The sequence below is a fragment of the Heptranchias perlo genome, chromosome 13, assembly GCF_035084215.1.
Source record: "Heptranchias perlo isolate sHepPer1 chromosome 13, sHepPer1.hap1, whole genome shotgun sequence".
In the NCBI taxonomy this organism is placed as follows: Eukaryota; Metazoa; Chordata; class Chondrichthyes; order Hexanchiformes; family Hexanchidae; genus Heptranchias; species Heptranchias perlo.
Window position 1 is genome coordinate 12,818,036 of NC_090337.1, and position 27,520 is coordinate 12,845,555.

At 41.4% G+C, this 27,520-nt stretch overlaps 1 protein-coding gene across 1 annotated transcript in view; it reads right to left on the minus strand.

The window, feature by feature from the left end:
• The window catches only part of LOC137331288 (E3 ubiquitin-protein ligase RNF13-like), a 234,398-nt gene that overhangs the window by 84,270 nt on the left and 122,608 nt on the right, over nucleotides 1-27,520 (minus strand). Inside the window, exons 5-7 of the mRNA XM_067994997.1 lie at nucleotides 20,479-20,566; nucleotides 8,029-8,119; nucleotides 1,175-1,280 (exon numbers count right to left, since the gene is read on the minus strand). Coding sequence (XP_067851098.1) covers nucleotides 1,175-1,280; nucleotides 8,029-8,119; nucleotides 20,479-20,566 — 285 coding nt within the window. The remainder of the gene's footprint in view (nucleotides 1-1,174; nucleotides 1,281-8,028; nucleotides 8,120-20,478; nucleotides 20,567-27,520) is intronic.

The window sequence follows — 27,520 nt, forward strand, 5'->3', positions numbered from 1 at the left end:
GAAAGAACAGGGGAACGGGACTAATTGGCTAGCTCTTTCAAAGAGCCGGCACAGGCACGACAGGCTGAATGGCCTCCTCCTGTGCTGTACCTACTATGACAATATGTAGACAAAATAATTTTTTTTTCAATCACTCTGAACATACTTTTCCTTCCTGAAGAGAGAATCCTTTTGATTTTTGCAATTGTGTTCCTGCTCAGAGGAATGCAAATGGTATCAGCGTTTTGAGTTCAATGTGTCTTGAGAAATCCACAATATTCAGTAAGAAATCAGTAAAGCCATGCGCTGGACTGAAAGAACGTACTGTGACGTATACCCATTTCAGGTCACTCGCAACAATCGATATTCTCTATGGTGCATCTCAACCTCGACAAAAGCAGCCAATTTGGATTTGTGCAGCATTTCATGCTCAATATCATGCTTACCCCTAAAAAGGTATTTTGGGGATGGGGGTGGGTGGGTAACTCTATTGGGGTAGCACAATGCATTCCAGCAGTTCTTCCACTTCTGGAACCCAAGATTAATCCAGCTCAGACTGATGGAACTGAAGCCTCTACTTATTGATGGCTGTTAAGTGTCCCAAGCATCATGTCTTCAGGCACTCAACTGAGTTCTCAGAAGGCAAAAGCCCACAGCTCAAAACTTCATGCTAATTGATGCTATTCTTTCAGCTCTGTTCAAAGAGATGGTTTGCAAAATTAAACTATCATACTGCTGGTGTATTGAGTGGCAGGTTGAGACTTATTTCACATTCTCAATCTAACAGAGAATGTTGCATGGAAGAAGCACTGTAACTGTTTAATGCGGTTACTGGATGCAAGGAAAAATGTGGAATATATATTCAAGTTCCCAATACGGTCTTGAAAGATCACAAGAATTTTTTTTATAAACTGCAAACACATATACAAATAGTGCTTTTGATACCTGATCAGAATAGGTACAGATACGTGCTATGTTTGCAGTTTTGCCAACAACATAAATGCACAGATTAGTTATTCCCTCGGTACAGGCGAGGCAATCAACAGGCAGCAAACCCAAGCAGAGAATCATAGCAGATACAGTTAAGCTATTCATTACCGTACACATTCAAAACACAGCTCAAGTGCTGCAACATCTTAACGTTATGGCATTTTCACAATGCAATTATACATTTAAGCATAAATTTAATACGTACCATAAAAACAGCAATCAGAATTAAACAGATTCCCACTATGATGAGGAATGGAATTAGATAGTACTCCAGTGGAAGGCTAAAATCAGGCAGTATCACTATATGGCCACTGTGAAGAAACACAATAACAAAGAATGTTTGCAGATAGTTACGATACCGCAACTGATGATGGCCATCAAAGCATAATTCCAGAAATGCTGCGAGAATACACATAACAACAATGATCATCATATTGGTTTGTCGATTACATTGTTACATTAGCAGTGATGCAGGCAGCACAGGTTGACACGTACAACAGCTGTGCAAGAAAAGGGAAGCCCAGATTTTATGAACTGGTATTTATGAACTGAGTCCATTGTGACCGTTTGTCCTGATGCAACAAGGTAGTGAACATGTGGCAGCACCAAGTCTGATGTCATGGTGACTGCACTGGAGCTAGACTGTGATGTAATTGTGACAGCCCAGCACCTAAAACCTGCAAGTGTAATTGTGATGAACCTTATGATTTGGGGATTTTTTTTGGTTTTGTTTTGAAAGCAACCATAGCGTTTCAAGTCAGTCATATTTCAGAACAGAATTTAAATTTTACTTTTTATCATAAAGGTTACAGCACGGAAGGAGGCCATTCGGCCCATCGAGTCCTTGCCGGCTCTATGCAAGGCCAATCCAGCTAGTCCCACTCCCCCACAGCCCTGCAAATTTTTTCCTCAAGTACTTATCCAGTTCCCTTTTGAAGACCACGATTGAATCTGCCTCCACCACCACCTCGGGCAGTGCATTCCAGATCCTTTCTTGATTTAAAAGAAAAAATAACACCACAAAAAATATTGCAACCTAATGTGTAAAGGAAGCTAGTGACTTGGTTAATAGCTGAAATAAGAAACAAACAAATGCATATTAAATGGTCACATTAAATGTCAGAGCATTTCCAACAAATAAGGAAGCATAGCAAATTTGAATAAATAAGAATCAGCTGGCTTCATCCTTATTTTTAGTGCTGATGATGGCCAATATATTACTTTAACAGGGATTGCCAATTGCTAAGCCAACAGTTTCCTAATTCACCACTTTCTGATGTTGAAATGGTGGCATTTAGGCTGATGATTGGGCAGGAGCTATTTTTAAATAACAAGCAAATTCAATTATTTTGCTGGAAAAATCCACTTACTTTTTCGCCATGATGCTGTTTAACGTCAAGCTATCCTGATTAAAATGGGATAGTTGAGAGGCATGCACTCGTGCCACGTGAGTGGCCAACTAGGAATCTGCTGCACTGCTCTATCTTGCGGTGCCACAATAAGGAAACCATGTGTGTAAAAAAAGTGGTATTTTTGAAGTTTTGATTGTTCCAAAATTTGCTCATATTTGATTGCAATTGTTCATATGTATTTATTATTCAACAACCAGACTTTACTGTTAGCTATTTTGGGTAAGTCTAGAACATCCAATCACACTTTATTAATGTCTACTAGAATTTGCCAAATTCAGCTCATTCAATGTTGGCTCAATTTTCACTTTAAAGTTCAACTGGCCTTTCTGGAGGGAAAAAAAAGTTTCTGACAATCATTTGTTCTCTTGATGTAAAGGCAGTCATCTATTTATCGACTGCAATTTCTGGCACAACCTCACTATTTTTCTTTTAAAAACAAAAGAAAACAAGCCAGGAAATGGTTTAGTAATGCATATTTCAACAATGTGTTACTTATCATGTGCTCATCTGAGAATCAGAGTGTGCAGTGGTTTGCCAAAATAAAAAACAGACTATTCAATGCTGCTGCAGCTATCAAAGCCCAGCTGACTTCAATTTCTGTTCCTATAATGAGAGCAAAAGAAAAAAAAAGTCTCAAATCTGGTCAGGAATCTCAGGTGTTGTACTGCATCATGAATTTTTGTTTTTTTCTCCCTCACTTCGAAATTGATGGTAGCTGATAAAATGATGGATTTCTGCAATTAATTCAGGAGTATTCATATAAACTTGCCATGCCGTACAAATGCCAATCTTAAATTTCATTTAATTATTAGAGCTCATTAACAAGAGTGACATTACGGTTCCATCTGCTTAACTGTATAATGTTTAATTGCTATTATTTCATACATAACCATAACTTATTGTTGGCTGAACACAATCAGAGTAGGGGTAGGGGCATACCATATGGCTTCAGCATCCCTTAGATTAGGGAAGGTGTGGGGTTGGGGGTTTAAATTTGCCAATATTCCAGTTCCTGATCTCCATCCAGCAACCCCTGCTGGAAATGGGTATGTATATATGTCTGGCGAGGACAGGATCAGCTTGGCTATCATGGATGCCATGCCACGGTCAATGAGTCTGCAGCACTTGGTGGCCGTGGAATCTTCCTTCAATGAGGAGTGGGAAGGGGGAGGGGAACAAAACAAAGCACATAAAAAACGTATGTACGCCATTTAAAAAAAAACATGCATTTAGGTTATACAACTGGGAAAAGTGTTTAATTCCTCCAGTGAGACAACAATCTCATTGGGTCAGGAGTGGTTTAATTCCTTCCCCCTGCCCATGAACTAGCTAACATGCAGGTGCAGCAAGCAATTAGGAAGGCAAATAGTATGTTGGCCTTTATTACAAGAGGATTGGAGTACAGGAGTAAAGATGTCTTACTGCAATTATATGATGTGGAGATGCCGGTGATGGACTGGGGTGTACAAATGTAAGGAATCTTACAACACCAGGTTATAGTCAACAGTCCAACTGTTGGACTATAACCTGGTGTTGTAAGATTCCTTACATTTGCAATTATATAGGGACTTGGTGAGACTGCACCTGGAGTATTGTGTACAATTTTGGTCTCCTTCCCTAAGGATATACTTGCCATGGAGGGAGTGCAACAAAACGTTCACCAGACTGATTCCTGGGATGGCAGGATTGCCATATGAGGAGAGATTGAGTAGATTAGGCCTGTATTCTCTAGAGTTTAGAAGAACGAGAGGTGATCTCATTGAAACATAAAATTCTTACAGGGCTCGACAGGGCAGATGCAAGGAGGATGTTTCCCCTGGCTGGGGAATCTAGAACCAGGGGTCACAGTCTCTGAATAAACGGTAGGCCATTTAGGACTGAGATGAGGAGAAATTTCTTCACTCGGTGTCTGGTGAATCTTTGGAATTCTCTACCCCAGAGGGCTGTGGAGGCTGAGTCATCGAGTACATTCAAAACAGAGATCAATGGATTGCTAGATATTAAAGGCATCAAGGGATATGAGGACGGTGCAGGAAAATGGCGTTGAGGTAGAAGATGAGCCATGATCTTGTTGAATGGTGGAGCAGGCTCGAGGGGCTGGATGGCCTGCTCCTGCTCCTATTTCTTATGTTCTTATGTAGCCGCTTCGTATTCATTAAAAAAATATATACTGGTTTTGTATGTATTAGAAATAAGTTTGATATAAATAACCTCCTCCTTTCAGTCTTAACATATGGTATCAAGGAGTCAAGGAGTATTACTGTTTGCTGTATTTCAATTCTTTTTAATCAATTGACTTCAGGACACTTCACATGAGGTCATAGATGTTAATTCACCAAATCTGTTCCATTAGTTTACCTGAAGACAGTTTAAAAAAAAGAGTAAAAATTAATTAAAACTCTGAGAAAACAAAATTAAACCAAAACAAGTTATAAAGTAGATTAGAAGCCAGGGATTGACTGTCTACATGCAATAAATCGCTGGTGTCGTGGCCGACAGAACTCATTTCACTTGCACTACTTATGGGGTTGTGCACCCAATTCATTTTCTGTGAACTTCTTGTCCCTGATGTGTCTACCATATACATATACATTCATATGCACCAACTCTTCAGCTGCAGATCACTTTGCCTTGCAACTTGATTATTTTCTCTGCATTCAGCCACCTCATCTAACAAAGACTACTGCAAGAGCCACCATTTCTCAAATCAGACAGGGAATCCATCACTTTGCAAGGAAAAAAATATAACGCCAAATGAAAACAAAGTACTGCACTATTTCAGTGCTTCGATCTATTGTTCCTAAGCTAATCTAAAGCAATAGCATAAGCAAAGGAAATGTAGTGTTTGCAACTTTAGGGTTGGAATATGGAATTCATCCACATTCATTTTAATGGGGATTGTGTAATTGGGCAACCTATCAAAGTCTTTGATCTAACTTCATGCAATTTACTAAATATTCATAAATTAAATGCACATGCTACCTTTAAAAAAATGTTCAGTGACAAATTACTATGAAAGCTTCCAAACTGGAAATGTGAGGAAGACGCACCAAAATTCCTGTGAAAGATGTGTACATAGAAGATTATGCAAATAATTCAAAAAGCAGTTTAAATGTCACAGGAACAAAATCCAATTATCTATAAACAGTACTGTGAAGTAAAAGGGTCTGTACTTAAAATAATGCAGCATTACTTCTGCAATGCAACATCAGATCAACTTTGCCTGAGATCACATGCAAAGTATGTGTGTGTTTTGCCCTAGAACTCCGTACTCAATAGAAGATGCAAGGGAATAGCACAGTAAACATTCACTACTGCACTACCTTCTTATTTTGTTGCACTTCAACATTTTCCAAATGGAGCCAGTATTGCTCAACATGCAGATGCTTGAATAAAACACAGCAACAGTGGCAAGGATGACGATTTTGGAAAGGAACTTGAATGTGTATTGAACTGAGGATTAAAGTGTAGTAAGCCGCATCATTTTTCAAGTGATAAGCACTCAGATGGACAGCACCCTAACATCAGTCTCCACTACCATTGGAGTAGAAGGGTCAAAGGCTAGATAGACATTATTTTAAGGAAGATGAAGAAACCTGTACATGTTGTTAATAGGAATGTGCAACCTCATTCCTTTATTAATTAAATATGGTATTGTCACTGGCATAATCTCTATTCAAATACTCAATAAATCATAGGTTTTCAAACAGAGGTCCCTGGACTCTAGGGGGTCCAGACAGAATCTCAGTCTATAGTTCATCAGATTTCTGTATACTAATAAAAAAAAATTCTGCAATAAAAGTGCTATTTTCCCTCGAGTAGCTGACACTTTTTTCAAAGTTAGAACAGAATTCCCAGGGAATGTGCCAGTATTTGCAGTGCGTCCCTCACACAAAAGTTTGAAAACCGTCGCAATATAAAGGGCAGAGGACTAGCAGAGCTCCAACATACTATTACTGTGGAATCCTACACTGGGTGCCCACATGCATGTTTTTGCACAGATAGTGAGTTTCCAGACACAGCTAACAGCTGTGGGGGAGCGTAAAATGACAGGGATCAAGTGAGGGAAAATCATTCTGATTCACTGTCACATACTTCTACATAGCTCGCGGCAGAGTGTCATTGGCGGGGTGCTCGTATAAGATTGCATGTCTATCTTCTCAGATGGAGATGGTAGGTGTTATGGTTTCTGCTCTCATCCTGGGATGAGAGGGTTGTCCTATGAGAGATTGAGTAGAATGGGACTATACTCTCGAGTTTAGAAGAACGAGAGGTGATTTAATTGAAACATAAGGTTCTGATGGGGCTTCACAGGGTAGACACAGAGTTTTTTTCCCCTGGCTGGAGAGTCTAGAACTAGGGGGGCATAGTCTCAGAATAAGGGGTCGGCTATTTAAGACGGAGATAAGGAGGAATTTCTTCACTCAGAGGGTTGTGAATCTTTGGAATTCTCTACCCTAGAGTGCTGTGGATGCTCAGTTGTTGAGTGTATTCAAGGCTGAGATAGATAGATTTTGGAACTCTAGGGGAATTAAGGGATATGAGGATCGGGCTGGAAAGTGGAGTTGAGATCGAAGATCAGCCATGATCTTATTGAATGGCTGGCCTAATCCAGTTTCTATTTCTTATGTTATGTTCTTATGCTTGCACCACCATTTCTGGAGAAGTATTCCATATCTTAACTATCTGTTAAAAAAAATTCTCCTAACCACTCCTTTTTGTCTTTTGCTAATGATCTTAACTTTATGCCCTCTAGTGACTGACTAACCAAAATGTGAAAATGTTTTTTCCCTATTTACCCTCATCAAAACTTCAATTTTGAACACCTTCTTAACCTTCTCTGTTCTAGTGAAGTGTTCAGTTTCTCTAGTCTCTCTTATTAACTAAAACCTCATATCCAAAAATATCTTAGTAAATCTGTTCTGTGTCCACTTCACATCCTTGACATCATTTCCTAAAAGTAAGGCCTCAAAACGGGACATAATATTTTAATTGTGGCCTAATTGATAACTTGTATAGTACAAAAATTTGCATAGTATATACTTTTATCAATCCATGGTTAATTTCCAGTATATTGCCAGAAGATAGCAATTGTATAGAAAGCAAGGGGAGCATTATAAATAAAACTCACTGTTGTATCTTAAAGACTTAAGCCTCATTGTTCACCATCCCCCCACCCCCATAAGAAAGCAAGGTTTAACGGATTTGACCCACAATGCTGGACACCAAAGTTGAAACGAGTATGGGCAGAAAAGGGGAGGCCGTGATTAGATGATGCCAAGCTGGAGTTTAAAAGCCTACAGATTGTAGTTTTGAGGTCCTATCAAAGAATGACAGTGCAGGAGACAAAGCAACGAGTCTTGATTCCTATATAGTGAGGATGCAGAGGGGAGGATTACTGTGTAGGTAGACATATTTGAAACTTAGGAAGAAGAAGAAAGTTCAGAAGAATACTGACTACAGTAAAGAAGCATTGCAATGGAGAGATATAGCTCAATTTAATGACTTAACTGTTTTAACAAGATTTGTTATTTGGAATGTGAAAACTTTTTGACTTAGCAATTTAGTTTGGGGCCTTAGTTTAAAATCACTGATTAAAATATGATGCAAGGATTTAGCAAAAATTAATATACAGCTCAGTACTTACCCCCTTAAGTAGCTAAATTCTTCCAGAAGGTATTTAGCTGATGCTTCCCCAATAAACACAGATGGAATGGTGATTTGTTTAAAAACATCAACTGTAAAACAGAATGACATTGTGAAATTCAGCATTCGAAGCAAATATATTGATGCATAAATTAGCTTACATCAAGAACTTTCGAGCCTTCAGAGAGGTCCCTTCAGGACTCCTTCCTATCAACTCTCACTATGAGACAGCACTGCAGCTCTGGAATGTTGAGGGAAATGTCAAAGACCCTCTCAAATGGGAGGAAAGTACCTCCCACTGGTGTTATACAAGTTTTCTAACACTTCCTAGCAATCCACCACATACTGAATTTTTAACAAATCTAGTTTGTTTTTGTAAGAAAATCTACAAGCGTGCAAATGAACTTTGGTAAATACATAAAGTATTCGTAATATTAGCTCCTAAAATAGTCTAAAACCTGTGGGATATCATGAACTTCCTCTTCTCTCTCCACCAAACAAAGCTAGTTCATTTGATTTTTGACAACGATACTGAATTGGTGTAAAAGTATCAGAGTTATTTAGCAAGGCATTCCCTCCTTCCAGGAATTCTATGCTTAAGGCTCATAATAAGTTGCAGAATCCAACAGAAGGCAAGTCCAGATTTACTTTTTCAAAAATCTGCATCTGGTAGTGCTGCATTGATGATATACACTTATCATTTTAACTATTAAAAATAAAAATCTATATGCTGATAGCTGCACTATTCTATCAGAAGCGTTAGTGACACCACAACGTTATTCAGTTTTATAGAATACATTACAGCCACAGAGCTCAAAGATGGTGGTTCACCTCATGACACATGCCAATGGTCTATCCATCTTGAATTCTTAACTTATGATTGGTGTGAGCATAAAATAACCCCATGCCATTTTTTCAAAAGGTAAGGAATTTGTTCAGTGGTTGTCATTACCAGATGAGTCTCAGAGTTCATGTTGCAAGCTGCTGTGGAGACAGGCCCTCAAGTAGAGAGGTTGCAAGGTGGACCTATTTGGGAGGGGGGCGAAGGCGGCAGGCCGTGCAGAGGCTTTGAGACATACAAAAATGCTGCATAAGAGAACTGAGCAACAGAGGGCTATTGGTGCTTGGTGGGACTGGAGACTGAAAGCTGATGTGAAGGAGTATGAACATGCCCTGGGAAGTATGTCACTCAAATGGATACATAAGAACATAAGAAATAGGAGCAGGAGTAGGCCAATCGGCCCCTCGAGCCTGCTCCACCATTCAATAAGGTCATGGCTGATCTGATCCTAACCTCAAATCTAAATTCATGTCCAATTTCCTGCCCGCTCCCCATAACCCCTAATTCCCTTTACTTCTAGGAAACTGTCTATTTCTGTTTTAAATTTATTTAATGATGTAGCTTCCACAGCTTCCTGGGGCAGAAAATTCCACAGACCTACTACCCTCTGAGTGAAGAAGTTTCTCCTCATCTCAATTTTGAAAGAGCAGCCCCTTATTCTAAGATTATGCCCCCTAGTTCTAGTTTCACCAATCCGATCAAGCCCCTTCACAATCTTATATGTTTCAATAAGATCGCCTCTCATTCTTCTGAACTCCAATGAGTAGAGCCCAATCTACTCAACCTCTCCTCATATGTCCACCCCCTCATCCCCGGGATTAGCTGAGTGAACCTTCTTTGTACTGCCTCGAGAGCACGTATGTCTTTTAAGTATGGACACCAAAACTGTATGCAGTATTCCAGGTGCGGTCTCACCAATACCTTATATAACTGCAGCAATACCTCCCTGTTTTTATATTCTATCCCCCTTGCAATAAAAGCCAACATTCCGTTGGCTTTCTTGATCACCTGCTGCACCTGCATACTAACTTTTTGATTTTCTTGCACTAGGACCCCCAGATCCCTTTGTACTGCAGTACTTTCCAGTTTCTCGCCATTAAGATAATAACTTGCTCTCTGATTTTTCCTGCCAAAGTGCATAACCTCACATTTTCCAATATTGTATTGCATCTGCCAAATCTCCGCCCACTCACCCAGCCTGTCTATATCCCCTTGTAGGTTTTTTATGTCCTCCTCACTCTCTACTTTCCCTCCCATCTTTGTATCATCTGCAAACTTTGATACGTTACACTCGGTCCCCTCCTCCAAATCGTTAATATAGATTGTAAAGAGTTGGGGACCCAGCACCGACCCCTGCGGAACACCACTGGCTACTGGATGCCAGTCCGAGAATGAACCATTTATCCCAACTCTCTGCTTCCTGTTAGATAACCAATCCTCCACCCATGCCAGAATATTACCCCCAATCCAGTGATTCTTTATCTTGAGCAATAATCTTTTATGTGGCACCTTGTCGAATGCCTTCTGGAAGTCTAAATACACTATGTCCACTGGTTCCCCTTTATCCACCCTGTACGTTATGTCCTCAAAGAACTCAAGCAAATTTGTCAGACATGACTTCCCCTTCATAAAGCCATGCTGACTTTGTCCTATTAAATTATGTTTATCCAAATGTTCTGCTACTGTCTCCTTAATAATAGACTCCAAAATTTTACCCACCACAGATATTAGGCTAACTGGTCTATAATTTCCAGCCTTCTGCCTACTACCCTTTTTAAATAAGGGTGTTACATTAGCAGTTTTCCAATCTGCCGGGACCCTTGCCGAGTCCAGAGAATTTTGGAAAATTACTACCAAAGCATCCACAATCCCTACTGCCACTTCCCTCAAGACCCTAAGATGTAAGCCATTAGGGAATTTATCCGCCTTGAGTCCCATTAATTTACTGAGTACCAATTCCTTAGTGATTTTAATCGTATTTAGCTCCTCCCCCCCCTAGAGCCCCCTGTTTGTCCAGTGTTGGGATATTCTTAGTGTCCTCTACCGTAAAGACTGAAACAAAATATTTGTTCAGCATTTTTGCCATCTCCATGTTTCCCACCATTAATTTCCCGGTCTCATCCTCCAAGGGACCTACGTTTGCCTTAGCGACCCTTTTTCTTTTTATATAACTGTAGAAACTCTTGCTATCTGTTTTTATATTTTTTGCTAATTTATTTTCATAATCTATCTTCCCTTTCTTAATCAATCCTTTAGTTACTTTTTGCTGTCTTTTGAAGACTTCCCAACCTTCTATCCTCCCATTAAGTTTGGCTACCTTATATGTCCTTGTTTTTTAGTCGGATAGTAGAGGAAGGCTGCAAGGACACAGCCCACAGTTTAAAAAAATCATTCTAATTTATAAAAGCTATTGACATCACAGCAGTTCAATCAATGTTAGTGGTTAATGACGTTACTACTTTAATAAGCTATTTCACACATTTGTGTTATCAATAGAATGTGTTAAGGGAAAGTTGTGAAATACTTATTTATATTTCACTGGTGAGAATGATCTCATTACTCATGACCAACAATTTATGTATACACATACATATATGTATACACATACACATACACACATATACATACACTCCCAGGCTGTAAATGCCGGTTGGAGAATGTGTTGCCTTACTTCCAACCCATACTCCCTCATGGAATTACTCCTATTAGTCTAGACATCTATCGGCAAATATTTCAATTTATTTAAAAACTAAAGAAGTTTCCAGTTAAATTATTTATGTGGTCAAAATGACTTATTACCACACCCCTATAATTGTCAGGAAAACTTGTTTCTCACTTATCAAACACATCATGTAATGACTTCTACCCTTCTCAAAGCAATTATAATTCCCTTTAAAGGCATTAGACATGTCAGCAATCCAAAAATGCAGGTTTACTCCAATGGTCTTTTATACATTAGAACATGCAAATGCACTTCTGCTAGTAAATACAGTAGGATTTAATGGGATAGGTTCATTATTTAAAGCTGACTAGGGGTCACACAAGGGTTTGAATTACATCACAAATCACAGTTGTTCAAACTTAAGTGCATTACACATCATAAGGCATCTGCAACCAGGTGTGGTTTTGGAGTTCACAAACACTTTAGTGCACAAACATAATTGCCTGATATGATAGCGTCATACAGAAAGTTCCAGGTTTAAATTCCTGGTCTGTATGGAATTATCTAATCTCAGTTGAAGCTGTGGTATGCACAATCCAATTGGCCACAGTGCCTCTAGGTTAGGGAAGAGGAAGAATAAAAAAAAGTCAGCCAACATTCCCATTCCTGACCAATATCCTGCTGGAAAGTACGCATACGTAGGTATTGAATGAGACCAGGACTGCACTCAGCTGTGATGGTCTATGTGATTGCGTAGCCTGCCGAAAGTCACCATTCAGATTCACACCAAGATCAACTTGGGCAGAATACCAAAGGTCTGCTGGCACCATTGGAACTATAATCAACACTCGAACATACCATTTACTTCATGAATCCAATCTGTTTCAGCCCATGAATATGAGCAAGATGCATCGACAGTGATCAACTTTCTAGTCATGTACAGGATTGATTAGTCTGAATGCACTGGTTAGGAGGATCTTTAATTGCAATTCTAAAATATAGTAGAATGTCTATGCTGCATGGGATGTCAATTACAGATTTCATCCATTTGAGGATCATGACCCAAGATGTTTCAAACAATGGCATGAAGAAATCTTCAATTCCCCCCAGCCCTTCCATCCAGTCTGTGGTACAGTCAGATGGGCTGACCTGACTTAGGATCAATTAACATAATCGATCCTCTTGAAATCAATTACTCATGGAAAAGCACTGCACCACACCAACACTATTTTGGGGAGGTATAGATACTTTAAGCACGATCTAAGGCTTTAATTGTTCCACAGAAATCACTCATTAGTCCATGTCCCTAAAGATAGAACATAGTATCTGAACTATATAGGATACTCATCTTCAAAATGCTGACTTTAGACACTGGAAGCCTAGTTATTAAAAGCTGGTACAGTCCACTTGAATTTGAGGGGCTCTTTGTTTAGTACGCCATAAGAAAATTATCAGAGTCATGGTTTTTGTCGTGGTACATCGCGACTGATTTTATACCCAGACAAAAAGTTATACCACCGAACAAAGATCATGGCCCCGATTTTAGAATCAAAGTGTGGATGTGTTGGGGCGGGGGGCTCTGAAAATCGGGGAAATCCCAAGCGGGTTTGGAAGCCGGCTCGAAACTGCCGACTTCCAGGTTCCCCACTGTTTGCACGCGTGCTTCACGAATGCAGAAGTCCCACCAGCAATTAAAGCCGGCAGGATGATAGTTAAGACAGTTAGTTAGGTACTTGAAGTATTTGAACTAGTTAATTTCATGGTCATTGAGACAGGAGACCGATTTTCATTCAGCCTCAGCGTGTTTCCTATGCTGTGGGAAACACTCCATGTTGCAAGAGGCGTGTTTCAGCCTGCAGCCAGTTGGACATTCAAATACTTATTTGACAGATGGGGATGAAAAGGTGAGTTATTGCAGCAGGGCACTCAGTTCTTTCAGACAAACTTTTGGCTGGGAGATCTTTGTGTTTACACTGAAAATTCTTAGCTTCCACTCAGAATTCTTCTGTTCACACATAATTACCAACTTTTCGGGCCCCCTCAAACTGACACCATCAGGATGGGGGGGGCGCCATGGCTGTATGCACCACTACATCTGAGGACGTGCAACATCACCAGCCTTGCCAGGCATGGCGTGCACATCCGCCACGTGGAGCTCCACAACAGTGCTGCGCCACAGGCACCTGCACAAGAGCACAGAGGGCAACAGAGAGCGCGACGTCGCAGGAGACGTTATCCTCGCCACAGGGTCTACAGACCAAGGCTCAGCTTCCTGGACCTCTGAGGAGTAGTTCATACAGATGTTTACAATAGTTCATAGAGGCTCAGAGTGAGTCGCCAGGTGGTTGCAAACATTTGCAGCCTCCTCCATGCCGAGCTGCTCCCGGCTGGGACGAGCATCATCTCATTACCCGTCGCAGTTAAAGTCACCACTGCCCTCAACTTCTTCGCCTCCAGATCATTCCAGGGTACCACTGGGGTCTCTCAGTCGTCTGCACACAAGTGCATAAGGCAGGTCACCGATGGCTTGTTTCGCAGAGCCTCGCAGTACGTCAAATTCCCCATGGACGACCTCAGCCAGATGGAGAGGGCAGTGGGATTCCACTCTGTGGCTGGCTTCCCACGGGTGTAGCGTGCAATCGACTGCACCCATAAAGCAATAAGGGCACTTCCACACAAGCCAGGGCTATTCATCAACAGAAAGGGGTTTCACTCCATCAATATTTAGCTCGTTTGTGACCACCGCAAAAGATTCCTTCACGTGTGCGCCAGATTCCCTGGCAGCTGCCATGATTCCTTCATTCGGAGGGAATCCAACATCCCGGGCTTCTTCCACACACCGAACACCCTCGAGGACTGGCTCTTCAGGGACAAGGCATACCCCCTGCACACGTGGCTCATGACACCTCTGAGGAACCCCATCACTGAGCAACAGAGTCAATATAACGACAGCCACATCGCCACCAGGTCTACAATTGAGCATGCTATAGGGCTACTCAAGATGCAATTTAGATGCCTTGATCGTTCTGGGGGAGCGCTTCAATATGCACCAGAGCGGGTCGCATTACAGTCGTGTGTTGTGTCTTGCACAACAGAGAAGGGTGGAGCTTGAGGAGGCCCCATCCACATCTGCCACCCACATTGAGGAAGAGGAGGAGGAGGAGGAGGCGGCAGCGGCGGAGGAACCCATGGGAAAAGCAGCAGCTCACCTGGCTGCTCGTAAGGCCAGGAAGTCGCTGATATCTGAACAGTTCTCCTAACATCAGAAAATGTGAAGAGTCCAGTTCTCGCACCACCACCCCACCCCCGACCCACCCCATCCTGCACAGCACAGTCCTGCAACTACATATACACCCAGTGTAAAGTGACCCAATGGGTGGCATCAAGTATCACCGTTCATAGGGCCCTTTCATGAGGTTCACCATCACAAAAGCCAGTCAAGAATGGTTAAGACATGGCAGTAGTGGTGAGAATGATAACATTTAATGTGACTAACAAAAAACAAATATAAATGAAAAACATGACAGTCTACCAGACACCCTTGTGCATACCCTTTGTGATCATAAATCCTTAGCCTTCCTCTTCCTACCGCTTCTACGTGATGCATCCCCTATGGCTGCAGCAGAGGTAGTGGCAGGTTGCTCATGTTCATGCCCTGACTGCTTAGGTGCTTTGGGCCTACACCATCCGGGTTTTGGAGCCTATGAGGGCCCCTCCAAAGACTGCTCCACCTGCACCTGAGCAGGGGCAGACTCGGCCACCTGGAGAGGAGGCAGCATTGCGAGTACTGGTTGAGGTGGCAACAGGTGAGATGTGGGAGCGCTAGGAGTGGCGTCCCCTCTTCCACGTCCCCTTTCGCCATCATCCCTCCCCTGTGCCAGGGCCACATCACTCCTATCACTCTGCTGGATGACGGTTTGGAAGACATGTGAGATACCTGGTAAGGCCAGTGCTAGTGTATTGGTCTGCCTGTTTGAGGCGGCAGAATGTTCACCGAGTCCGAACGACCATTGTTAGGGCCTGAATGGGCTCATTTGTGAGGCTAGCCTTCTCTCCATCGCAGACATTCCTACACTTACCTGCAACACTGTCTCAGACAGTTGCGCACGTCCCTGTGACAGTATCTCAGAGATTTCCTCCCGTACCTGTGCCACCATTCCACTCAAGCAGGAGTTGGACTCCTCCATCCTCTGCGCTATTGTGGAGAGTGCGTGTGGCACCTGCTCCAGTACCTTGCAAATGTGCTGCTGTCCCTCAATCATTCTCCTTTTAAAGGATGGTCCCCGGGGTTCAGCATCTGCGTCCAGCTGAGCAGAGCCTGGAGAGGAGTGTGCCCACCAACGCGGACATTTTATAATGTTATGGTCTCATAACAGGAAGACTGCAATTTACTGAAGGTACGTATATTTTTTAATCTGGGTTATAATTTCCCTGTGTTATAAAATGTTATTTCACAATTTGCAACACTCTTCCTCTATCACACCTTCTACCATAAGGGAGGTTAGTAATATACTAGGATGCAAAATCTAAGTTTGTGTATTTTTTTGCATGGTACATCACACTCCATAAGTTTAGCACTGGTGCATAGCTGAAATCACTGCTACATTTGCAGTGGAAATTGGGTGTGCAGCCTGAACTCTAAAGTAAAGCGAGATTCCACCCTCCAGGATTATGCATTTCGCTTTGTTCTGTTGTCCTGCCGAGCCAGACACCAGGATGTATTTACATTACAGTGGCAATGTTGGTGCAAAGTGAAACCTCAGTTCTTTTAAGTCTCTAAGTTACCTGTTGGACTCTTATGCAATCTAAAAATAAAACATCCTTTAAAAGGAACACTTCGCTTTGCTGAGCTAGGCAATCAGAATTCAGCTTCTCAAACAAGCAGGCCAGCATGTACCAGTATCAGGAAAAAAGTGCTTTAGTCATATTTGTGAAGATCCAGTGAAAATTTTTGCTGTTACACTGAAATGACCCAATACTGGGATAGAAATACAATTAATTACCCTGACAATTCCAACATTCTAATTCTCCATTCATTCCCAGAATGACTGTACAAGTTATTAAGCACTTTACGAATATATCTTACTTTCCCCTTTCTTACATACCCCGCAAATACAAAAATTTGCAACCAACTTCAGCACCATTTTGTTTATTTTACTTTTGACAGCATCAGGGAACTAACTTTCAGGATATAGAGCTGGAGAGTTGTAAACTGGGCATGTTATAGGGACTGGCTTCTTGTGTCAAATTCGATTCTTCTTGTTCTAAAAGTTTTTGCACTCTTAGGGCAAGGGTTTCTTCAGAGGAGAATGCTTCATCTGTTCCCTAAAACACCAGAAATACAACACTATGCGCTCCTCCTGGGGTGGGGGGGCTGCACATTCTACACAGGGAGAATTTCAGAACATGAATAGTTGTCCACACAACCTTGAGGTCAGATTTTTTTTCTGCAACCCAAACATCTTTTATCAACTAACTATAAGGCTTAATAGTGGCATAAACAATGAATGTTTTAACAGAGACCATGGCATAACAGAGTCTTTATCCTATATCTATAAAAACCAAAGAACTTGCTAGGAAAATGAGGTACAGTCTTTAAATAAAATTAAATAAAAACCGACAAACATGTAAATGATGAAGGTCTTTTTTGTGGTAGCAGCAGTAAGGAAGTCATTATGAACTAGTTTAAATTGACCCCGATTATGTTAGAGGTTGTAATATTGGAAGAGTGAAGGAGCAATACTGTATAGTCAAGATATTTCAGAAGGAATATTAAAACATTACCATTTTCAATATTGTTGTATTTTTCTTGTATACGGTTGAGAGAGCCAAGAATGTAATTTGCCGTGCCAATTTAGCAAGACAGAAATTAGATATATGGAAATCTCATGTTAAACTCCTGTGAAATTTGCATAGGCAGCATTCTGTATCCATTATCTGTAAAATAAAACTGCACAGAAACAATTTTCAAAGCCCGGTACTATTATACCTGGTATAGAACAGGTAGAACAGAATTCTGTGGGGTCTTAGCCAGTGGCTAACGGTGCATAGCAAGGTCACTATGAGCAACACTCCCCTGTGCAATTGCCTTGCAAGGCAATGCTGTCCAATCTCAGCAGATTGAGAAGGTACCATCTTCCGGGTACTCCAGAGTGAGAATCGCTTGTACAATAGTTTGGGGTGCAAGATAGCAAAATAGTACAGTTGCAACTAGTGTAAAGCAAACTTTAAATTTAAAGTTTTTAAACTCATTTTCAGATTTGTTTTCAGACTGATTGCAGCTGGCCGAATACCCTTTGGGTTTTATGTTGAGATTAAAATTTAATAAGTGTGTAGATGGGCAAGGCAAGCATGTATGAATTCAGTTTTCCTTGGCCAGAATGAGGTTGGGGGGGGGGACACTGAGAAGAGTGTGTAACCTCAGTTTCCTGGCCCTTTGTTGCTCTAAACAGGTACTGATCTTGAACAGTATGGCTAGTATATCAACATCCTAAGGTCACAAGCTCCAGAATGTGACAGCATGCTAACGTCCCAGTAATAACTACATTTTAACGACCAAATCCAAAAGTAAACAAAATATGTTAAATGAAAAGGGCATTTTTCCTCTCTTTACTGTGGCATCATGAAGCTTTAATCTACTTTGCCATAATAAAGTAATTTGCATCATATTCCATTAAATATCATAAAAGATCCTTTAACAATGAAACAGAAATCACAGATTACAATTTTCTTAAATGATCAAGATAATTTTCAACTAGTTATAAATTGCTTCTGTTCATTCGTATACAATATTTTGCCGAATTGGAAAAAGCAACATAATCCAGCCTTGGTAACATTTGCAATTTTACTCCTCCTCCCTCAGCTCACCCTAAGCATACTCTGCAATGAAAGTTTGTGTTACAGGGACATTTTAACTGATATCCTAGAGATTTGTTTAATTGCCTTGGAGTTGGGGGAAGTTGGGAGGAATTTTGCATTCTTGGAAATGTTAACCATTTACTCACTGCTCTCAGGAGGAAAAAAAAAACAAAATTGGGGAGAGTCCATGGCTATACAAATTCAACATGATCATTTGGAAGGAGCTGGTTCTATGCCTTTTCATGTGCCATGCTTATGTACATCAACGTGGTGGCACACAGTAACCAATGAATCACATCACATTGAATATACATCAGCAAAGGTTTTACTTCAAAATACTGAACTGTGCTTTACTGAGGAACAAATCTCACTCTGCTTCGCTCCAGAGTTGGGTCAGGCCCTAACTCCAGATTTACACTATAAAACCACAGCTGGTGCGAAGCAAGACCACTTGGCACCAATGCTGCGATTATAGTGCAAATGCACCATGGGTCAAGTACAGAGATAGATACATCAATGAATCCATTTTGCTCTCCTGTATATCATGCTGACCGGCAAACTGAGTCAGATTGCAGGCGTTTCACCCACCTGTGTCGAAAATGGTGGCCCTATATTACTATATTAATTGTAAATGTAAACATACCACTGCAAACATTAGGTTGCAGTGGTATGTTTACATTTACAATTAATATAGTAAGCTCCAACCTCAGCCACGCCATCAAAAGGTGATGCTGAGCAGAGGCTAGTCATTTCTCCACAGCAAGGAGGGGATGTAGGGAAAGAAAATAATGTTTTTAAAAAAAAGGCACACAAGTTATCTTGAAACCTTATCATGTGCCTCCCAGCAGTTGTTTACAAGTATATAAAAAAAGGTAAGTCCACTACCTACTCTCACTGGAGAATGGTGTTGGGCCAGATGACAGAAAGGAGGTATGAATTAAATTAGAAAATGGAGGAAGAATTAAAACAGTAGCTGATAAAATAGCAGCTGACCAAAAGAAATTGACATCATTGGACTCAATTTTTAAATGAAACAGGTAAGGGAACCTCAAATTATCCATGGTGTTAATCATCTGCAAGAACGTTTGTGGCATTCAAGAGACTAATGCGAGTCAGCGCTGCCAGCCTTTATTTTAAAAAATCCTCTGTTCCATACCATTTCCCACACCATTAAATCTGCCTAGAAACACTTCACACAGTCAGCTTCAAAGATGGGGAAAGAATGTAACAGTTGGCTTTGTGGGTTGAAGAGCAAAACACTTGGGAGGGATGGGTCGAGGCAAAATCAAGGTTTTTCATTACTGCAACATATGAACAAAAAGTGTACAAATTTCCATGCAGTGGTCAGAACATTTGCAGTACCTGGACCTTTTTCCATATTCAGTCTTTTCAACATACTCTTAAATTGTCTTATTATATAAATATCTAATATATCATTTATTCACCTTTCCACTACACACTGAAATGCTGGTCCAAATTCTTAATTTCAGGTGCCTTTGTCTATTGCCTTAGTCCCCAAATTAGTGGACACAATTATAAAAAATTCCATTATTTATTTAAACTCCATGTCTATAATTATGTAATGAGGATTGTTAATTATCCACCAATTTCCATTGTCTGTCAACTACCCCTGCCCCCTCCCAAAAAAAGGGAAGTATTTTAGGTTCCACTATATAGTAATTCCACTCCAAACAAATGCCAGCCAATACATACTGTGCATTTCTTCCCCCTCCAATTTTTCCCTTTCCTGAATGCATCGATTCTTTGCTGCAGTACAATTAGACATCTGGCAGTTGCCCTTTGATACCTTGCCCCATTGACCATTATATGGAGAGTGTGCTAGCTATCTGACTGGAAAGAACATCCTAGCCAAGCCCAATCCTGTTCTCACCTGGGGTCCACACACGTGCACTTCCAGCAGGAGTCCCTGGATAGCCATCAGGATCAGGAATCCTGACCAATTTTACCTTCTCTGTAGTCAACTCTACTGCCCGCTACTGCTGTCCCAGCTGAGATCAGCTAACTCAGCACATATCTGGGTTTGAACCTCGGCACACTGTGTATTTAATTACAGTAAGCCGTTTACTTACCATCATTGGACCCCATACTAATAAGATCATCGGAGTCAACATTGTGTACTATGGCAGCTTTGTATCCAGCCCGCTGAGCATTCAATACCTGAGGAAAGTTAACACAGGAAGAAGGTTAAATTGTACATCTGAAGAACAGAGTAGAACAGGTTTTGAAGATTGTTTTTCAATCTGCAAGTAAATTCACAAACCAAAAAAAATTGTATCTATAACAATACATGCAGAGTATACTGTACAAATAACACGTTTGGACAACAGTTGAAGAAAGAATGGATTCGGCTGTGATGTCATCCACAGTTAAGGCTTCATGAATGTGCTCAAACCCTAAGGAATTTGAATAAAGATACTGAAGACGACCTTCTGGAGAGAACAAAAAAAAAGCAAAAGGTTGGGTCACTTTTTCTTTACCCTCGAAAACTATACGTCATTAACACGAGTTGGGTTGGGAACAAAAAAGGCCAGCTAATAATATCAGTATTCATTTTCTTTCTAATATTGAGTACTTCTACTTCAGCACAGTGGCTTAACTTGGGAACTGGCAAAACTTCTCAAAGTACATCTGGTTGATGGGAAATTCAGAATTTCCCTGGTAACTAAACATGAATGCTGAGCACTACAAACTAGAATGCACAGAACGTGACATTTATCAAGCAGGACTGCACAATTGTGAGGAAGAGGGAGATTTTGTGTGCTTGTAGCTAGAATTTACAATCTTTCCACATTGCATCAGTGGCATTTATTGATCTCCTTAAACACAATATAATGTTCAGTCCAGTATTTAAGTACATATCTGAACAATCTGATAAGTTGCCAGTTGCTTAAAGTTGAGTATATTCAAGACTGAGATGGATAGATTTTTGGACTCTAGGGGAATCAAGGGATATGGGGATTGGGCAGGAAAGTGGAGTTGAGGTTGAAGATCAGCTATGATCTTACTGAATGGTGGATCAGGCTCGAGGGGCCGTATGGCCTACTCCTGCTCCTATTTCTTATGTTCTTATGTATAAAATTAACAGAATATTCAAGGAAATGAAAAAGTTTGCAGTTTAGCTTGTAAAGGGCTTATATACAAAGATCTGAAAGAAAAGGGTTCTGGGTTGAGATCCAAACCAGCCAAAATGTGCGCCCTTACCAAAAAGAGCTATTTATATACTCATAATATTTTATGAATCAAATGTTATAGGGGGAAATTCTAGAAATAGTTCTTCAATTTTACAAATGAATTGCTATGTTGGCCTTTTATGGGTCGAAGGGTAATCCTGCGTTCCAGACACATTCAAATCAAATACTCAAATAAACATACACAATGACCATAGGCAAGAATTTTATAAAATGTCCTACTTGAAACATTGTGAAACTTTACGTTTTTGGTTGTGGATATGTTAGATTTCCATAAATAGTTTTCTGTCATTGTTAGAAAATTAAAAAAAAGTTTCTTCTCACTTCTTTAGGTCAGTGGTTCTCCAACTGCCGCACACATGGCCTGTCTAACTGGAGTGCGGCATGGAGCAAACAATAAATAGTATGGAGGAGCTGTGGCAACGGCCATCTAAGCAGCGTGGGTCAATGGTGAAGGTGGAGCCAAGTATGCACTCTCACTGAGAGGCCCCACACAACCCACAGGGATCTCAGAGACATGATTCACCCCTAACCCCCAACCAAAATCAGTCTCTCCAGCCAACAATGAGCTGCTGAGCACTTTTTGCTACAATGAGTTCTATTTTTTTTAAATGAAAATTGTCATGTTAGATTAAGATTAATCTTTTTAATAAAATGAACACAGTATACCAGGGGATCTATATTTACTCTAGTAGAGGCAATATTCACTTCAAAAGCATTAAAGTAATTACAAAACTCTGCCATTGATACTGAGGAGTCAAAAACATTTGTAGAAAGATTGGAATTGTAGGTTAGTTTTTTTTTCCATGAGCACTTTACAATAAGAGCTGTAGTTTATTTTATGAAGAAAAAGAGAGTACTTGCTGTAGGCAAGTAAAAAACCCTAGACATGGAAAACTGACTTATGGATTAGATTGTCATTTTTTAATCCGTGTCCACAGTTAGTGGGGCACGAGAGGCTATGAGAAATGATTTATTTTTGGTTAAGATCACAGCTCTCTGTTCTAGTTCTTCACCACATCCCATGCTGGCTACCTTTCCCCCATCGAAGAAAGCCAACCTGTTCAAGGTTCTGCCAATGCAGCAGCCACCTTGGTCAAGAGCTGTGTACAGGCCTTGAGAATTCCCTCCCTAAACCCCTCTGCCTCTACCTCTCCTCCTTTAAGATGCTCCTTAAAACCTACCTTTTTGACCAAGCTTTTGGTCACCTGTCCTAATATCTCCTTAGGTGACTCGGTGTCAAATTTTGTTTGATAATTGCTCCTTTGAAGCACCTTGGGAAGTTTTACTACGTTAAAGGTGCTATATAAATGCAAGTAGTTGTTATCTTCAATTTTTTCATCCCTTGTGCAGAAACAACTGGACTGTCCTGCAAAACACTATGATCCCCATTGCCTTCCTTTTTTGGCCCAGGTTTTTTTTTAATACATTCATGGTATGTGGGCATCACTGGCAAGGCCAGCATTTATTGCCCATCCCTAATTGCCCTTGAGAAGGTAGGGGTGAGCCACCTTAATGAACCCACTGCAGTCCATGTGGTGAAGGTTCTCCCACAGTGCTGTTAGGTAGGGAGTTCCAGGATTTTGACCCAGCGACGATGAAGGAACGGCGATAAATTTCCAAGTAGGGATGGTATGTGACTTGGAGGGGAACACGCAGGTGGTGCTGTTCCCATGTGCCTGCTTCTCTTGTCCTTCGAGGTGGTAGAGGTGGTAGAGGTCACGGGTCTGGGAGGTGCTGTCGAAGAAGCCTTAACGAGTTGCTGCAGTGCATCCTGTAGATGGTACACACTGCAGCCACGGTGCGCCGGTGGCGAAGGGAGTAAATGTTTAGGGTGCCAATCAAGCGGGCTGCTTTGTCCTGGATGATGTCGAGCTTCCTGAGTGTTATTGGAGCTGCACTCATCCAGGCAAGTGGAGAGTATTCCATCACACTCCTGACTTGTGCCTTGTAGATGGTGGAAAAGCTTTGGGGAGTCAGGAGGTGAGTCACTAGCTGCAGAATACCCAGCCTCTGACCTGCTCCTGTAGCTACAGTATTTATATGGCTGGTCCAGTTAAGTTTCTGGTCAATGGTGACCCCCAGGATGTTAATGGTGGGGGATTCGGTGATGGTAATGGGGAGGTAGTTAGATTCTCTCTTGTTGGAGATGGTCATTGCCTGGCACTTGTCTGGCATGAATGTTACTTGCCACTCATCAACCCAAGCCTGGATGCTGTCCAGGTCTTGCTGTATGTGGACATGGACTGCTTCATTATCTGAAGGGTTGCGAATGGAACTGAACACTCTGCAATCATCAGCGAACATTCCCATTTTTGATCTGATGGAGGGAAAGTCATTGATGAAGCAGCTGAAGATGGTTGGGCCAAGGACACTACCCTGAGGAACTCCTGCAGCAATGTCCTGGGGCTGAAATGATTGGCCTCCAATAACCACTACCATCTTCCTTTGTGCTAGGTATGACTCCAGCCACTGGAGAGTTTTCCCCCTGATTCCCATTGACTTCAATTTTGCTAAGGTTCCTTGGTGCCACACTCGGTCAAATGCCGCCTTGATGTCAAGGGCAGTCACTCTCACCTCACCTCTGAAATTCAGCTCTTTTGTCCATGCTTGGACCAAGGCTGTAATGAGGTCTGGAGCCAAGTGGTCCTGGCAGAACCCAAACTGAGCATTGTTGAGCAGGTTATTGGTGAGTAAGTGCCGCTTGATAGCACTGTCGACGATGCCTTCCATCACTTTGCCGATGATTGAGAGGAGACTGATGGGGCGGTATTTGGCCGGATTGGATTTGTCCTGCTTTTTGTGGATAGGACATATCTGGGCAATTTCCCACGTTGTCGGGTAGATGCCAGTGGTGTAGCTGTACTGGAACAGTTTGGCTAGAGGCGCAGCTAGTTCTGGAGCACAAATCTTCAGCATTACAGCCAGGATGTTGTCAGGGCCAATAGCCTTTGTTGTATCCAGTCCACTCAGCCGTTTCTTGGTATCATGTGGAGTGAATCGAATTGCCTGAAGACCGGCTTCTGTGATGGTGGAGATATCAGGAGGAGGCAGAGATGGATTATCCACTCGGAACTTCTGGCTGAAGATGGTTGCAAACGCTTCAGCCTTGTCTTTTGCACTCACGTACTGGGCGCTGCCATCATTGAGGATGGGGATGTTAATGGAGCCTCCTCCTCCAGTTAGTGGTTTAATTGTCCTCTACCATTCAGGACTGGATGTGGCAGGTCTGCAGAGCTTTGATCTGATCCGTTGGTTGTGGAATCACTTAGCTCTGTCGATAGCATGTTGCTTCCACTGTTTAGCATGCATGTAGTCCTGTGTTGTAGCTTCACCAGGTTGGCACCTCATTTTTAGGTATGCCTGGTGCTGCTCCTGGCATGTGCTTCTACACTCCTCATTGAACCAGGGTTGATCTCCTGGCTTGTTGGTTATGGTAGAGTGCGGAATATGCCAGGCCATGAGGTTACAGATTGTGCTGGAATACAATTCTGCTGCTGCTGACAGCCTACACCAGTTTTGAGCTGCTAGATCTGTTCTGAATCTATCCCATTTAGCACGGTGGTAATGCCACACAACACAGTGGATGGGTGACCTTAGTGTGAAGCCAGGACTTAGTCTCCACGAGGACTGTGTGGTGGTTATTCCTACCAATACGGTCGTGGACTGATGCATCTGTGACAGGTAGATTGGTGAGGACAATGCCAAGTAGGTTTTTCCCTTGTGTTGGTTTGCTCAGCACCTGCCATAGACCCAGTCTGGCAGCTAGATGAAGTAGGGAGGGAGGAGGTTCATGTGGACCAGTTGGGCCGAATGGCCTGTTCCTGTGCTGTAAATTCTATGTAACCACATAAACAGCCATTTCTCCAGGATTTCTGAAGATTGGGAGAACCTGTTGGAAATTCTACCCTGTTGAGTTTATGAATGGTTGCATACTGTATTTTTTTACAAAATCTTTTCAAACAGTCCCCATTACTGCACATCCTTTATATTCATGTTGCATTAAAATTTAGTCTGGCACAAACAATGAATATGAAATTCAGGTTAAGAATTTGAGGTGTGTGAGTGAGATAGGATTGTGTCAACCTCTCGCCTCATCCACACAATACTTGGGTAACAAATCCAGGGCTGTTGGCTTAGTATCAGTGGACTCCTCCTCCCGCAAAGACTTAAATAATTAATTCCCCCTCTCACTTTAAACACATTTCTGACAAAGGGTTACACCTAATATTAACATATCTGTGCTTCAAATGCTGACTGACCAGCTGTTAATTCCCAGGGTTTTTATATTTCAGATTTTCAGCACTCCAGATGATATTTCCATGGTCCAAGAAGCACAAGGGCTATTGTGTTCCATACAGTATCTGATCATTTCTCTATACATGCCCGTGTAACCTTCAATCCTATTCTTGATGAATATTTAATTAAGGTATTTTCTGAAGGAGTTGATTGACACGGTATTAACTTTTTGGTGCACAGATACAAGCTCAGAGGGGAGGTTTAGGTTTAATTACTTTACATATAGTGGTACATGTATGCATTCCTCAGAGAGGCAGTGGAATTAAGCGGCATCAGCAAATTAAAAGAAAGGCTGGACAGATTTTTAGGAGAGAAAGGTACTTCGGAATTTGAGTAATAAGAGTACTGTGCGGTATTTTTGAACTTTGGAACTGGCTAGATGGACCTCAGTGGTCTCGCCCAGTTCTATACATTCCTATGCTGGGAAACTATTACAACGCACTATTTTGTGGGGGAAAATTACTTCTAGCCTTGCATGAGCCTTGTACTTGCATTCTCCAAATAAGAGATCACAGTTTAGATTAAATAAGGATTTAATTTACCCCTACATTGGATTCAGAAACTGAATGCAAATTGATTAAGTGTGCAAACTATGAGGGGCAGTGGAATAGGAGACAGCTCAGAAATTAGACAATACCTCTAAGTGGACACAACAATTGCAGATGAAATTTAATGCAGTCAAGTATGAAGTGCTGCAAAAGTAGGACAGTTTCAAACTAGTAAAAGGTAAATTTAGGACTGATCTCAGTAAATATTTCTTCGCAGAGGTGAAAATCCTATATCATTTAAGAAACAAACTGGATGTTGCAATGGTGGGGGGCTTATAGGGTTTTTCTGGATAGGTGAAATATTATGGACTGCACAGCCTTCCTCATCCACAATTATCTTGTGATGACACAAGTCAATCCTTCGAGGTTCTCTCATCTCCCAACAGCAGACTTCCAAGAAAGTTTATCTTGACATCCTCTTGTATGAGTTATGGTGGATGACATTTAAAGGAGGAGACAAAAGCTCAACCAAAAAGGGGTGGGGGGGGGGGGGGGAATATAATAAAATGCAACTAAAAGTAAATTACTAACAATTATAATTGTTTGGTGACCGTGTTCTTTATTTATGTTTTAAAAAGGTTTTAAATTCCATGGTACTGTTGAAAAAAAGTATCCTATGATGCAGAGTTTGAACTTCAGGCATAATTTTCTTCAAAAACAATGGATTAAAAATCAGCAGAAATACAGCTACTGTCTAAAATGTATCTCATTTAAACATCCATTCAGTAAACACTGTAATTGGGGAAATCTTTAAACCACCAGGTTCTGTTTTACAGCAATCAGGTTGCTCTCATGGTAAACTGTTTGGAGTGAAGGGGGTAAACAGTCACCCACCTTAGTATCATTATCTCTAGGCATCACTTGCCAATTAACAATGGATCTTGCCTAGGTCTCTACCAATACCAGTCCAAGATGGCCACCAGAACGTAGGCAAGAGCTGCTCAACATGGTGCAGTCTCCAATTTTTTCCTCCACATTGGAAGCCGCAAGCTCCCACCTCCATGCCCCCTCTCAACAGCAAGGTCATGAGCTCTTGGTGAAAGGAGTCGGTCTCCCAACCATATTTACCAGATATA